A 13739-nucleotide genomic window follows, 5' to 3' on the forward strand; every position below is an offset into this window, starting at 1 on the left:
TCTAGTCTCGGCCTGCTGTGCTCGGCCTTCTGTGCTCGGCATTCTGGTCTCGGCCTGCTGTGCTCGGCCTTCTGTGCTCGGCCTTTTGGTCTCGGCCTGCTATGCTCGGCCTGCTGTGCTCGGCCTGCTGTGCTCGGTCTTCTGGTCTCGGCCTGCTGTGCTCGGCTCGGCCTATGTGCTCGAGAGCGGAAGAGCCCGAGCACTTGGATGAGCTCGAGAGCGGAAGAGCCCGAGCACTTTGATGAGCTTGCATAAGCTCGGCCTGGATGAGCTCGATCTTGCTGACGGATTTGGGTGCTATAATTGCATTTGTGGGGTGGTTCATTTTTCCACCAACAGTTGGATTAGTGGGTCAATGCACACTTGGTTCATCCTTGGAGTCAAGGTGGTGTGAGCAGCCAAACTGAGTCATATTTATCGTCGAGCCTTGGGGGCTGAACTCGGGTCATGAAGAGGAGGAAGAATAATATGTGGAGTAGAGTGCATCCCGTTGATGGAGGATCCTTTTTCTTCTCCCTCTTCTTTTTCTCGCTTGCAGTCGATGATTGAGACCATTCGATATTGCAAGGTCTTGGTTTTCGATGGAAATGCATACTATAATAGTATAATTCTACGTAGGCCCGTCAACTTGCATTTCTACGAGAAAAGTCTTGTCCGCATTACACGTCAAATCCATTATGTTTTGAGGATAATGGAAGGAAAGCCCACCCAAAATGGTAGGCCTTTAATATCAATTCTTTATTTTGTGGGGCCTACTTTATTTTGTTTGTTCTCTTACATGCTTCCCTGCCTCGCCCTTTTTCCAAGGATTAATCCATATGCAGTTCCAGGGATCAGCAGACCTCTTCACCTTCTTCAACTTCTACATCAGTACTTCACCACAAGAACAGCCATAAAGGCTTTTAATTACACATCACCTTGGCATGTTAGGCCCAAGAACTTAGTTGATTAGTATCACAAGACTCCTAAAAAAAACATCCGAATCAGTTGAGTTTTTAGGAGTGGAAATGGATTAGGTTCAGTGAAGGCTAAACACGGGGATCTGAACACAAATCAGAAAATAATCATCTTGAAACAAGTAGGCTTAAAACCCATAAATTGGATCTTATATCCTTCTGCCCGGCAACTAAAGAATCTGAGTACATATCTTGGATGGTGCTTAATTTCTAGTATTTGGACCTAGGTAAATATAATTTGGATCGATTTCTCTTATTTTGTCTTAAGAGAAAAGTAGACCTAAATCTAACTCTTATCAATTTAAGTTAGATTTGGATGGGCTGGTTAACAAGAGCCAGGACCTAAGGTAAGATTATTTTTTGGTTAGGAGACAAAGATCTAGATTGGGTTAAAATTCATCAATCAAAATCCTATTATTCATAGTTGAGTTGAAAGAAATAGCCCCGAGCAACCTCTGCTCTCTCATCGTCTCACTTCCTGTGGGCCCTTGATACAGATTAGATATTATCAGGCCTATTTTGGTTGTTTATGACCATTGGTTTTGTGAATCTGAAGGTCATTGTCTCACGTGTTCAGAAGGTATAAACCAATGGGCTACGGATCCATTAGACAAGTCAACCTTTAAATGATAACCATTTGATTATTCGGGTTGTCTGAATTCTATGATGTCTCATCTTGGGAAAAAAGAAAAAATCAGTGCTTGTTTTATCCTAATGTTTCGCTCGCAATTAATAATGTGACTTTTTGGCATGTCACACGAGTACGTTGCTATCAGCTCCTTTTTACTTTATCTTTAGCTAACTTTTTTTCGTGCACGCATCTTTCCTTTTTCCTTCAGTCTCCTCGCAATATAGATTTGCTTGGCTAAAAAGTACATCATGCCACAAGGGGCTCGTTTGGTTTGCGGGAAGCATTTTCCTTCCTAGGAATATGATTCCTGGGAAACAAATTCCTAGGAAGAGGATGCCTAGGAAAGTACTTTTGGCATGTTTGGTTGACCATGGGAAAGTGACAAATTTCCAAGGTGCTTATGTTTGGTTGGCCATCTACTTTCCTAGAAAAGTTATATATAATTCCTATTATGCCCTTAATAAAAATTAGGTTTTTAATGCCTCTTTAATGCTTCTTTAATGCTGAAGGGACTTTTTGGGAAAAAGTAAAAATGGAGTGATTCCCGCCTCATGGGAAAGTAACTTTTCCATGTTTCTCATGGAAAAGACTTTCCCATGAAATGTGGGAATCACATTCCCATGGGAATACAACTTTCCCTTCTCTCTCTTTTGAAAACTCCAACCAAACAAGAGGCATCTTATTACTTTCCCGTTGACCACACTTTCCCCCCTCCTTTTCCTGCGAACCAAACGAGCCCAAGATGTCAAGTAAAGCAGGATTAAGCACTTGAAATGTCGGGTTCAAAAATTGGGATTGGAACGCTGCGATCTTGCTCAATTAACTAGTTGTGGCTGATATAGGCGTGCAAGAAATCAGGTGGAACGGTGGAAGCTAGCCAACTCACTAATGTTCAACTTTTACAGATCCAAAGTAGATCTTTTAAAAAAAAAATTACTTTGACTGACCTATTTTGAGACCCAACTTTATATCAAGAAGTTTGATGAACCTTTTGGAGCGATTGCAATCTAGCAGATTTTGCAAAGTTGACTTAATTTCAAGAAAAAAAATCTTAATAAACATCATATGAAAAAGTTATTCCTCTCGAAATGTTGATTTGTAATTTAGTATCAAACAAAAAAACATATGCATATTGACTACTGCAAGAATTGCCACATTGATCTTACATCATTACAAAATGAATTTGACAAAATTTAGGTATCTTTTTAGTTATAAGCAATTCTGCACCCAGGAGATAATCGAAACTCCATTCCTTGTCGACCTCAGAAGGAGCGAATTAACAAGATCCAAATTAGATAGGACATAGAATGGTCTGTTTCGTGGATAGTTATCATGGTGGGGATTGAATGTTCAACTTAGCAGCTAACCCTGAGCATCGAATGTCATAGCCAATGGAGCACATGGGGCTAGATCTAAGGATGTCTGTGGCTGAGATATGGACCATTAGATTTTGCCCATTGGCTAACCATTTTTGGAGATGTTTAGCGTAATAACCAATCCTAGTAGGCTAAGATTATCTAAGTCGAAAACTAAAGTCAGACAGGTTATCATCTACCATTAGAGATCCGTGCAAGTAGGTGTTTAGTCGCACGTCGGCTTTACATTAGAAAGATTTATAATACCTATGCAGGGTTAATGTATCTTATATTCCGGCTAGCTTTTTTTTTTTTTTTTACTTGTTTATGATCAATAAATATTATTTATTTATTTGGTGGAATACGGTCTCCGTGTCCTAAAGCCGGATGGAATACGGTCCGAAGACAAAACCGGTTGCCGTGATAGAAGCGTCCAAGGATCAGCAACGTCACCTTGCCGTCATCGGTGGATGAGCCCTCTTGTAGGGGCCCCCTAAGACTCCAGATTCTAGCCAGTACCATTGGACTCTTCTGGCCTTTGGCTCACCGCTTCCAGCTGTATCCAGTCATGTGCCAGTGCCACTTGGTCACGATCACGTGTTTCAGTGGCGGGTCCCATGTGAATTACACGACAGGACAGGCTATTGTGTGGCGGCTTTGGCTGTCCTGTCGGTGGGCATCAACAGCGGATCTACTTCTCGGCAGAGCAGGTAAGAGTAAGACCGTAGGAGGGAGCGGAGAAGGACCTCCAGCGACCTATAGAATCTTAGGGGAGCGAGTAGGTCGCAGGTCACTTCCACTTGACACTGCATCCACGGATCCACCTGATAAGGCCGTTCAAACAGTCACTTATGTAACTACTGCTGTTCCAAGCTCCCAATTAACGTACAGGGAGATGCCATGAAAGCTAACACGATGTCCTCTTGCTCTCCCGTGCATTACGTACTCTCCGGGCCCTAGCATAAGCTTTTCATTCCTATTTGTTATGCTCCTAGTTCTCATTTGATATCCTCTCCTACCTCCGAGTTACCTTCTGCCCACCAATCTGGCGTCGGTTAGCGCGCAGGTTCTATGTCACGTTTTATAATCCCAATCTCTTTGAATGGCAGCTCCTATTCTACCGAAAAGTTCGCATCTTTACAATAAAGATGCGGCAAGCAATTCAACATGAAGGACAGGAGAGGTAATAGGAGGCAAGGGATTCAATGGAATAGGCCATTTACCTTTCTATAGTGGCATCCTATACTCTTTCCTGTAGAAATTAATGGTTAAGTAACGAACAGTAAAGCTAGTTTGAGAGCCATGTTCCAATATAGAGGTAGATGTGAAGTTAAACCAACTTGATGGAGATTATAAGCAGGCTCCCTAGGTCTAACATCCAACACTTAACTCTTCTCCTGTTCATTCATTTCACCACTCTTTTCCTTGGCAACAAAAACTCATTTACTTTCATCTGCGACTCTGCGGGCTATCTTAATCATGCAAGCATGTCCTCTTTTTTTTTTTTTGAAAAAAAATATAATATAATCATGGGTTCTTTTGGGCGTATCTCCCCCACTTTTCTTATTCTTACCACTTGCAAGCTTAGACAAAGCCAGCCAAATAATTGAGGTACTATGAGGCCAAGCTAATGGTTGTGCGGGAGCCAACACATAGAAAAGGGACGTGCGTGGTACGCAGCATGCATGGATTCTAGCTCCCACAAATGGTTTCCAGTCACAAGCCTACACTCAGAAAAGACGGGGCCACACCATTAACAAAGGTGGAAGGCGTGGCATTTTAACGAACCGAAGCTCATACCTCTCCCCCTTCCTTTTTCCACTGTTGACGTTATCGCCGATACTGTTACTACAGCTGCAATTAATCCAAAGAAAGACGACGATTAAGATGCTATGGTGACGTCCATCCGACGAAAGCGAGCCGTGTCAATGACAGGATTAGCACCTTAGAGTAAGGTAGAAAAACAGGTCTATATAAAAAGCGGATTGGGCGAGGCATAGAAAGCGTGAGAGGACCACCAAGGAGTAAAATAATGTGGAGAGGAAAATAAGAAAGAATAGAATAGGGGAGGGGAAAAGAGACGCGGTCCCATGTTGTCTGGTCCCCATTTTAATACGCGTTTAATGGGAATTAGTTGGAAATGGAGGACCACACCTCCCTGGCTCGACGCCAGCCCCTATTTTCAGAATAATTTCCAGGCGCATCTATTCCACTGTTCTACTCCTACAGCCACCCCCTCTCTCCATCTATCTATATCTTCCTCCCCTTATCTTTACTCTCTCTCTCTCTAGCTTTCCAGCTTTCCTACGCTCGCTCTGTAGTGGAACGAGAGAGGCAGTGACACCGATCCTCTGAGACCCAATCCATATGTGTCTTCTTCCGCGCAGAGGATGCAGGACCGAACAGAAGGACATCTGAAAAAGTAGTGGGCCGAAGCAGGAGGAGGAGGGAAAAACCCCCGCTTTGGAGCAATTGGGATTCGTGCCAATCCGAGATCTGGCCCCTCTTTCTTCCTCCGAGGAAAAGAGACAATAATTAAAGCGCTGCAGTGATTTACTCTGAGAGAGAGAGAGAGAGAGAGGGGTAGCCAGGTAGGGCGAGCCAAGGTCCAGCAAAAAGAAAGAGAGGAGGGGGTCCATTTCATAGATACAACTCATAGGGCGAGAGAGAGAGAAGAGAGAGGTGAAGGGCAAACAAAGGCCATGCGGCGGCTGGTAGGTTTGTTCAGATGAAAGGACGAAGATCTACATACTATGGCCTGCTCTTCTCGACTTTCTGATGATGCATCTTTTTCTTCTCTCTTTCGTTTCCTTTTCACTTCTCTCTTCTTGAAGATTTGTTCATGGAAGGCAAAAGATTTGATGCGGGAGTGAGGGTTTATTTCCCTTTAGCTTGTCTTTGGAAGCACTAACTCTTCTATTAGGTGTACTCTTGAGAAGGCCTTCGCCACCCCCTGACTTCTGGGTCATCGATATTACCCTCTTTACAGAGAACACGGACCCTAATTATTCCAAAGCCGGTAAGGACTGGCCTACCTGGACTCTTCTCTTAGACTATAGAAACTTAATCACCTTGTATGATTTATATAATACATGAAAAAAGGTGGCACAAGACATGTGATCGAGTTGTATTATTGTTTCTTTTCTCATCAATCTTTTGATTGCCTATTTTGAAGATTTTGATCCTTCTCTTCTCTTTTAGTTGGTTTTGTTTTGGGTGTTTGACTTTTGAGGTGTGCGCTCTTGATTCCAGTTACTTCTGTAGATTTTAAGCTAGAGTTTCCTTTCATTATTGGAGCACAAGATGGCGCATCACCACCCAGAGAAGCTAGGGACTATGATCTCTCCAGCTTTCAGCTACGACGACTTCTCCTCCACTAGAAACTCCATGATCCAGAGCTTCGAGCCCAACCAGGAGCTGTACAGCCTTCAAGCCGGGATGGAGATGCTGGGGAGAGGCTTCTTCCCCAAGGTGGGCAGCAGCTCCTCCAGCATCGGAGGAGAGCTCTCCCAATCGCCGAACGAGAATCTTATGGTCACGGCCGAGACCGCGGCGACATCGACGATGTTGAATTTGTGGCAGCGGTCGAACCGGATGCTGGGCGAGGATAACTCGCTGAGGTGTCTATTGCCTACCGAAGGGAACCAGCAGCCCAACCAGGGACTGTCCTTGTCCCTGTGCAACCCCGAGCCCTCCGAGGCGATCGCCGGCATGGAACAGCCCTTCCGTCAGCAGCACCTCTCCGCCAATTCAAGGGATGAATTGTTCCCAAAATCCACGTACGTACTTGAAGACCGGAGGCTCTTTCCACAATCCTATCAGCAAGTACAGCAGCTAAAGCACTCCAAATACTTGATTCCAGCTCAAGAACTGCTCAACGAGTTCTGTAGTCTAGGTCGGGGCAGCAGCTCCTCGAAGCACAAGTCTCACAAAACAAACCAATGGGAGGAAGGAGGGTCTTCTTCCAACTCTTCATGGAACCAATCCCTCTGCTCTCTTGACATTATTGAGCTGCAGAAGAGGAAGGCTGAGCTCTTGTCGATGCTAGAAGAGGTGAGCTAATTTCTTCCTTCATGGTTGAGAACGCATGAGAATATAGGTCGGCACAACATAGTTATTTCTTCTGTATTATTACTCCTAAGAATAAATTAATGGGTGCATAACTGATTAGGGATAAAGAGAGGAGCATATCCTTGAGGGTGCAAGAGAGAGGGAGGGGAGTGGGGGATCTGACGTTTTACCAGTGGCAGGAATTGATTGGTTTGGAAACTTGGATCTGGGTTCAATTATGCGGGACTGGCAAACCTGCCATTAATGCAGTGCTGCCCCGAGGCAGGGACAGATTGGTATTTCGGGGCATTCCATTTACATTTGGAAACCTCTATTCTTTTCCCTTACTTAGGCATCTAAGCAGCCCTACCGGTCCTCCACCCCTCCACTGAATGGAACCCACCAGATCACCTATTCTTTACAATTAAATCCATTTATTTACTCTTTTCATGTTACGTTTTGCCATTATTTACTAGCGAAACCCTAGGTGTACTTCAAAAGCATAGAGAACCAAACCCATTTGATGAAAATGTTCCAATGCTACAAAACAAAATGCTTCAGTACTTGCTGAGGCCTGCCTTGATGGCTCGCATGCATGCTAGCTCTAGAAGAAGCTCTGCACTGTTATTTCCTCCTCCTCCTCGTCTTCTTCTTCTTGTTTCTCTTATTGTTTTACATTAATAAGAACATTCCCTTTGGATTCACTAATTCAGGTGGATAGGAGGTACAAGAAATATTGTGAGCAAATGAGGACGGTGGTCTTGTCATTTGAGGCGGTGGCCGGAGAAGGAGCCGCTATGGTCTACTCTACCCTGGCATCCAAGGCCATGTCGAAGCACTTCCGGTGTCTGAGGGATGGGATTGTTGGCCAGATCCAGGAGACAAAGAAGGCTATGGGAGATAAGGACCCGGTTGCACCAGGGACGACCAGAGGTGAGACCCCGAGGCTCAAACTGCTCGACCAGTGCCTCAGACAGCAGAAAGCATTTCAGCAGCCTGGATTGATGGAGAGCCACCCATGGCGGCCGCAACGGGGCCTACCAGAGCGCTCCGTATCGATCCTTCGATCATGGCTTTTTGAGCATTTTCTTCACCCGTAAATCTCTCTCCTCTCTGAGATACGCAAAAGTAATACAAAAGAGGAATGAAGTTATAATTATGCGTTGCCTGTATTCCCTAATCCTTTCAACTTCAAAAAAATCACTTTCTTGAAAGACATGCATCATCCTTTAAGTACACAGTCATCTGCACCCATTGCCCACATGAACCATGAAATGGTTTTACTGACGTTTTAGGATGACATTGTTGTCGGCACAGTCTCCATGTTAAACTATCCCGGTTTTCTTATAAGATGCGCACAAGGAATGCAAAAAAAGAAAGTTATCCCATTGCCTTTAACCATTTCAACTTCAAAAAATTCACACAAATTCTTGAAAGGCGTGAGAAATCATATATCTCCTCTCAAGAACATATTCATCCTATGCTACTGTCTATAATGCTTTAGGATAATATAGTTGTTGATGCAAGCACCATGTTAAACTATCCCAGTCTTCATATAACATATTTCTCTTAATGCATTCATAATTAGTACATATATATATTCAGCTTAATACAGCTGGTGTCAGGTAGGATTATATATATTGGTTGTTGCTTCACTAGATATTAATTACATTAGCATTTTTCCTACTCATTCCTTGTTTTATATCGTAAACAACAAACGTAGACCTCGTTGGTGACGAGAAACCCAAAACCTAGTATAGTATCGCCCCTGGACTTATAAATTACGCTTGATTACAGGTACCCCAGCGATGTCGATAAGCATATATTAGCTCGGCAAACCGGACTCTCTAGGAGCCAGGTACGTCAGCATCTCTCACGTCCTTTTCGATGATTAATCCATCCTCCAACCTTGAATCTCACCATCTTTTCTTTATATAATATTCCATGTATCAATACATTTACAGTAGCCATGTGTCTTCTTGTTGGCAATTCATCCAATATCCCGTAGCGTCCAAGAATTTCTGAAATAATTGTGTAATGGCTGCTTGGTTTCCACTACAGGTCAACAATTGGTTCATAAACGCACGGGTCAGGCTATGGAAACCAATGGTGGAGGAGATGTACTTGGAAGAAACGAAGGAGCAGGACAAGCAGACCTCCAATGGGGAGAACAGTAACGACAACAACGCCCGGACAGGCGAGCTACAGTCCAACCGAAACCCTAACCCTAATTCTAGCTCCTTGCAGTCGCATGCCGAGGACCAGAAGCCCACACCAGGCCAGCTCCTCAACGACTCAGATTCCCTCTCCTCCATCATCAATAGCAGCCACCACCGCGCCGACGCAAGGGATCCCACGAGCAGCAAGTTTCCCTACCACGACGCTCGGCGACACCACCCGGTCCCGAGGGCTGAGAACTTCGGTGCAGTGGACTTGGACTTCACTTCCTACGGTGAGTGCAGCAATCACAACTTCGGCGGTGGCGTCTCGTTAACTCTGGGCCTGCAGCAGCACAGCGGACGGGGCATGAGCCTGTCGTTCTCCCCGGCCTCTCAGCACCCTCTGCTCTTCTCCGGAGAGCAGATGGAGGACTGCCAGCCGAGCCAGTTCTCTATCATAGATGGGGAGGCTCAGAACCTTCCTTATAGAAACCTGATGGGAGCTCAGATGCTGCATGACTTGGCCGGGTAGAGAAGAGTCGAGGGGGCCGGAGGGTCTCCGTGTGGGGGTTAAGGATAGGGACATACTAACGGTAAGTGGGTGGATATGGTATACTTGGCCAGTGCTTTGGGTGGGTACGATAAAATAGGTGGGTCGGTCGGTCCGGTACTGTAAGTTTTGGTTCCTAAGTAGGTGGTGGATGTGGACAATGTCGTCGCATGAATTGGGCAGATGTGCCGTCATTGTTTGGTGCAGGAATATACGTATACTGTTTTGTAGAGTCCTTGGATACACATATTAATTACTTCCACTGGTGCAGCACATGGAATACCTTATACCTTCCTCAGCTTTTTGGGTAAATCCATGCACCTCCTTCCTCCTCTCTTTTTTTGCCCTCCACCTCTCCTCCTCCTCCTCCTCCTCCTTATAGGGCTTGCTAAATTTTTCTACTAATCCTCGGTGAGATTCTACGTGCAGAACTTTTTGACGAGACTAAGAATGTTTGGGTACGGTGTTAAAATAATCCAAGCATTTGCTGAGCGCTAAAATCTGACACCGACAAGTGGAGGGCCCTCCATATATAATTGAGAAACGCATGAATTAGAGAGACGTTGAAAGGATGTAAAATTGGAGATTTGAGAATCTTTTTGTGTGGCAAATCTTGAACCTCCTGTCATTTTAGGCCATTTGGATAAGGAAATGAATAGCAAATTTCTCGTCTTTCTTGAAACTTAGCAATCTGAATTTAATCATATATATATGGATCAAAGAGATAAAAAGATCCTCAAAAAAAAAAAGAAGAAGTGATAAGTGCTTATGTGATTCATATTAAAGTATTATTGATGGTTAGTGCTAGTCCATAAACTGAAATCCAGTAAGAATGTGAAGCCGCACAGCCTGCAAAAATACTCGATTATTCTGAGGGTAGCTATCATCAGAGGTTTGTTTAATTAGGATACATATTCTCTATACAACATTTAAAAATCATTTTTTTCTTTATTTCCTACTACTACTACGATCACCACCATTGGTGTTGTTCTTGTACTCATTTTAATTATTATGGATCTGTAATATAATTATGCTTGTTCTAGATATGTTCATTATGCCTGGTTGAGTTAGCACATCTATCAAAAAAAAAAAAAAAAATTGAAAAGAGATGACCACATTAACAAGTAGGAAATTAGATGATGGTGCAAGTGAAAAGAATTAATACCTAAAAGTGGTAAAAATACAATTTAAAGATCTTCAGATGAAAGAACATACCTAACGGGATACCTAGCATGAAGAACAGAAGAAGGGGGTAAGGGGAGCGGGGTGGGGGGTGAGGAGAGCAATTAGAAGATAAACCAATAATTTGACCCCTTAGTATATGCATATTCTGATGATTTGTTTTCTGAATAGCTTTCTTGAAGGCTAGAGATATGATAGCCTTTCTCAGAGTCATCTGGCCCTCTTCCTTTCAGAGTTGTTTTTATTCTATTATCATGGGATTTTAGAAGATTAATAGAAAAGTAAATGCTTGCTACCCTAGAACATGTGGTGTTGAAAGCGTAGGGGGCTTGATTCTATTAGTCTGCTTGATGAAAATCCCAGAATTCTTTGATATTTTTGTATGATAGTGAAGTTTTTTTTTTTTTTGATGGAGATAGCAAAGGAAAATTAGAAACTGCAGGTTAGTGATGATGCAAAATGCTCTTTTCTAAAAGTTAGAATTTAACAAAAATAAACTAAAGGGAGTAACTCACTGATAGGATACTTAAGAAAGATTTATTTTCTTAAACATCTAGTGCATGGATAACAGGTAAATCTTGTGAACTACCAATTTACTCATATTAAGAACTGAAATCTAAAATTATATAAAATGAAGATATTTTTCACATCTTTGCATTAAATTCAACATGTACTCTAAATTTAATATTAATGAACTTAATAATGGAGGAATATTGCAGACAAAAGATTTGTAATCTCAATCACATATGTGCATCTTGCTTCCTAATTCAAATGGTTCTTGTGTTTTATTTTCTTGTAGCATGCTATCAGGTCATTATACTTCATTTCGTTAGAATTCTCTGAAAAGATTCATGAACTAGGTATATGGTTTTTTGACTGAAGCAAATTTTCTTTCTCGCTGAAAAAAGGGTGGGAGTCCACCCGGAATTTATGGGAAACCATAAAAGTAGGAAGTTGGAGATTTTCTTCCTAGTTAAAAAACAGGATAGAAAGATGGAACAACGATTAGGGTGACACCGGGTGGGTATTAGGGAATTGAAATTAATTGGGACGATACCGTGCCGATGGCAGCATCGGTTTCATGTTAAGCACCGGTTCTCTTGATGACAAACAGAGAATGTGCTTGCTCTCGTATCAAGGATAGCTTGGCCTATTTGTTGTTGAACATCCACTAGCAGCATGGGTGCTCGGTTGGTTCTCATCAATGTTATGCTTTCTGTTCTTCCAGTTTATTACGTGTCTATTTAGATTGCCAAGGTGGGTCATCAACAAAATAAAGAAGATTCACCGGACCTTCCTTTGGGAAGGTGATGAGGGCCATGCTCCTAGTTTCTCTTGCTTAGCGCGATGGGAAAAGGTTTGCAAGGAGAAGAATGATGCTGCGCTGGGAGTGAGAGATTTGAATATGAGGAATACTGCCCTCTAAGCTAACTGGTGCAGCATAAGGAAACTTCATGGAATCAAGATCAAATTTCTTAGAGCGTCTATTGTTTGGAAAAGCGTGTGGACCTATGTAGGCTTGGAAGTATGTAGTTCCACTCGACTATGCGTTGGATAGATCTGTAATACTTATGCAGGGCCAAGTATCCCAAATAACATTTTTCGGCTAGTCTTTTTGGTAAGGTCTTGAGTTAGACCCAACCTATGGTATATGTGGATTACGAAATACTACAACACAAGCCTATATTTGGGTTGATTCTAGGTTGATCATGATGTTTGTGATTGGATTTGTCGTACTTGTGATCGGATTTAAGTCGATTTGGAACCTTAATTAGCTTCGTGAGGATGCCAATATTTAAGTGGAGGGAGTATGTGAGGACTGATGCTGGTATGTATTGAGTTCCATATTAGCTATGCACTCTGTACATCTTAAGTATTTATATAGGGTCAAAATACTCAAATAATATCTTTACCTAGCTTTTCTCGATAAAGTCCTAGGTTGTTACAAACTAGAGTTTTCTTGGGGAAGATGACTGATGCTGCTACACTATGCTTCATTATGAGCGATTTTTCTAAGGCTCGGACTCCTTCATGTAAATTATCTTTTAAGGACTCTCTCTCCTTTTCAACTTTTCATCCTTTGTACATTAAACTAGGGCAACCTTAGTGTTTAACAATCTTTTATGGGTTAATAATTAAATGTTTGATTTTCTTAATATAGAAAGAATAAGAAAGACAATAACAAAATTTAATTAATGCAAATGAGTTATGCAACAGGCAGATTAAGAGAAATATTTCTGCATTCTTAAATGCCAAATTTTTACTTAGTCATTTCTTCTTCCTCATAGATAGTGACTAAGGTCCTCTGGCCCGAATACATACATCAACTCTTGGCATCAAACTTTATGTCCCTTACATGCATTAAATTTTTCTTTGGCTCCTTTCATATTAAAATCCTTGCAATTGATTATATTAAGAAACATTGGAAAGAGTATTGAATTGGCATCACTTCCAGGAATGTATATTTCTTTCACTTGCCCAATTGCACTTCAACCATTTCCTTGTGGAAGAAAGATGGAGTGGAATATTCTAAAAGGATTTGGTGGGTCTAACAACTACAATGCTATTGGAATAGTGAAATTATGTGTTTTGAGTTGCAAGAGCTATTAAATACAACCTTAGAATTTAGTTGTATTTTGGTCTTTTCTCTAATCTCAAATTTGTTTACCGATTAACAAATAATAACAAAGATGTACGGTCGCCTAACTTTATAAAAATATTAAAGTAACTATATCTAAATTTAGCTCACTAAACTTGACCAATAATCTTAGATATAGTAACAATGACTCGATGGCAATCATTTTAAATGCTTAGATATATGTGGAGCAACCCAAGACCTCACCAAATAGGCTAGTC

At 42.2% G+C, this 13739-nt stretch overlaps 1 protein-coding gene across 2 annotated transcripts; it reads left to right on the forward strand.

Moving 5' to 3' along the window:
• The first annotated feature begins 4941 nt into the window (after nt 1–4941).
• Nucleotides 4942–9933, forward strand: LOC103719661 (homeobox protein BEL1 homolog). Of its 2 annotated transcripts, none has more exons than XM_008809006.6 (5): nt 4942–5961; nt 6195–6995; nt 7706–8088; nt 8790–8850; nt 9054–9933. In XM_008809006.6, exons 2-5 carry the CDS (start codon nt 6246–6248, stop codon nt 9681–9683), a joined length of 1824 nt encoding a protein of 607 aa, XP_008807228.4. In that variant the 5' UTR covers nt 4942–5961; nt 6195–6245; the 3' UTR covers nt 9684–9933. The 2 variants fall into 2 exon arrangements, with proteins under 2 accessions (XP_008807228.4, XP_008807227.4); XM_008809005.5 differs by having other exon boundaries at nt 6207–6995.
• Nucleotides 9934–13739: the final 3806 nt, after the last annotated feature.

This window comes from Phoenix dactylifera, chromosome 6 (genome assembly GCF_051530095.1).
Source record: "Phoenix dactylifera cultivar Ajwa chromosome 6, Ajwa_hap1_PhDact_Kaust_v1.1, whole genome shotgun sequence".
NCBI lineage: Eukaryota > Viridiplantae > Streptophyta > Magnoliopsida > Arecales > Arecaceae > Phoenix > Phoenix dactylifera.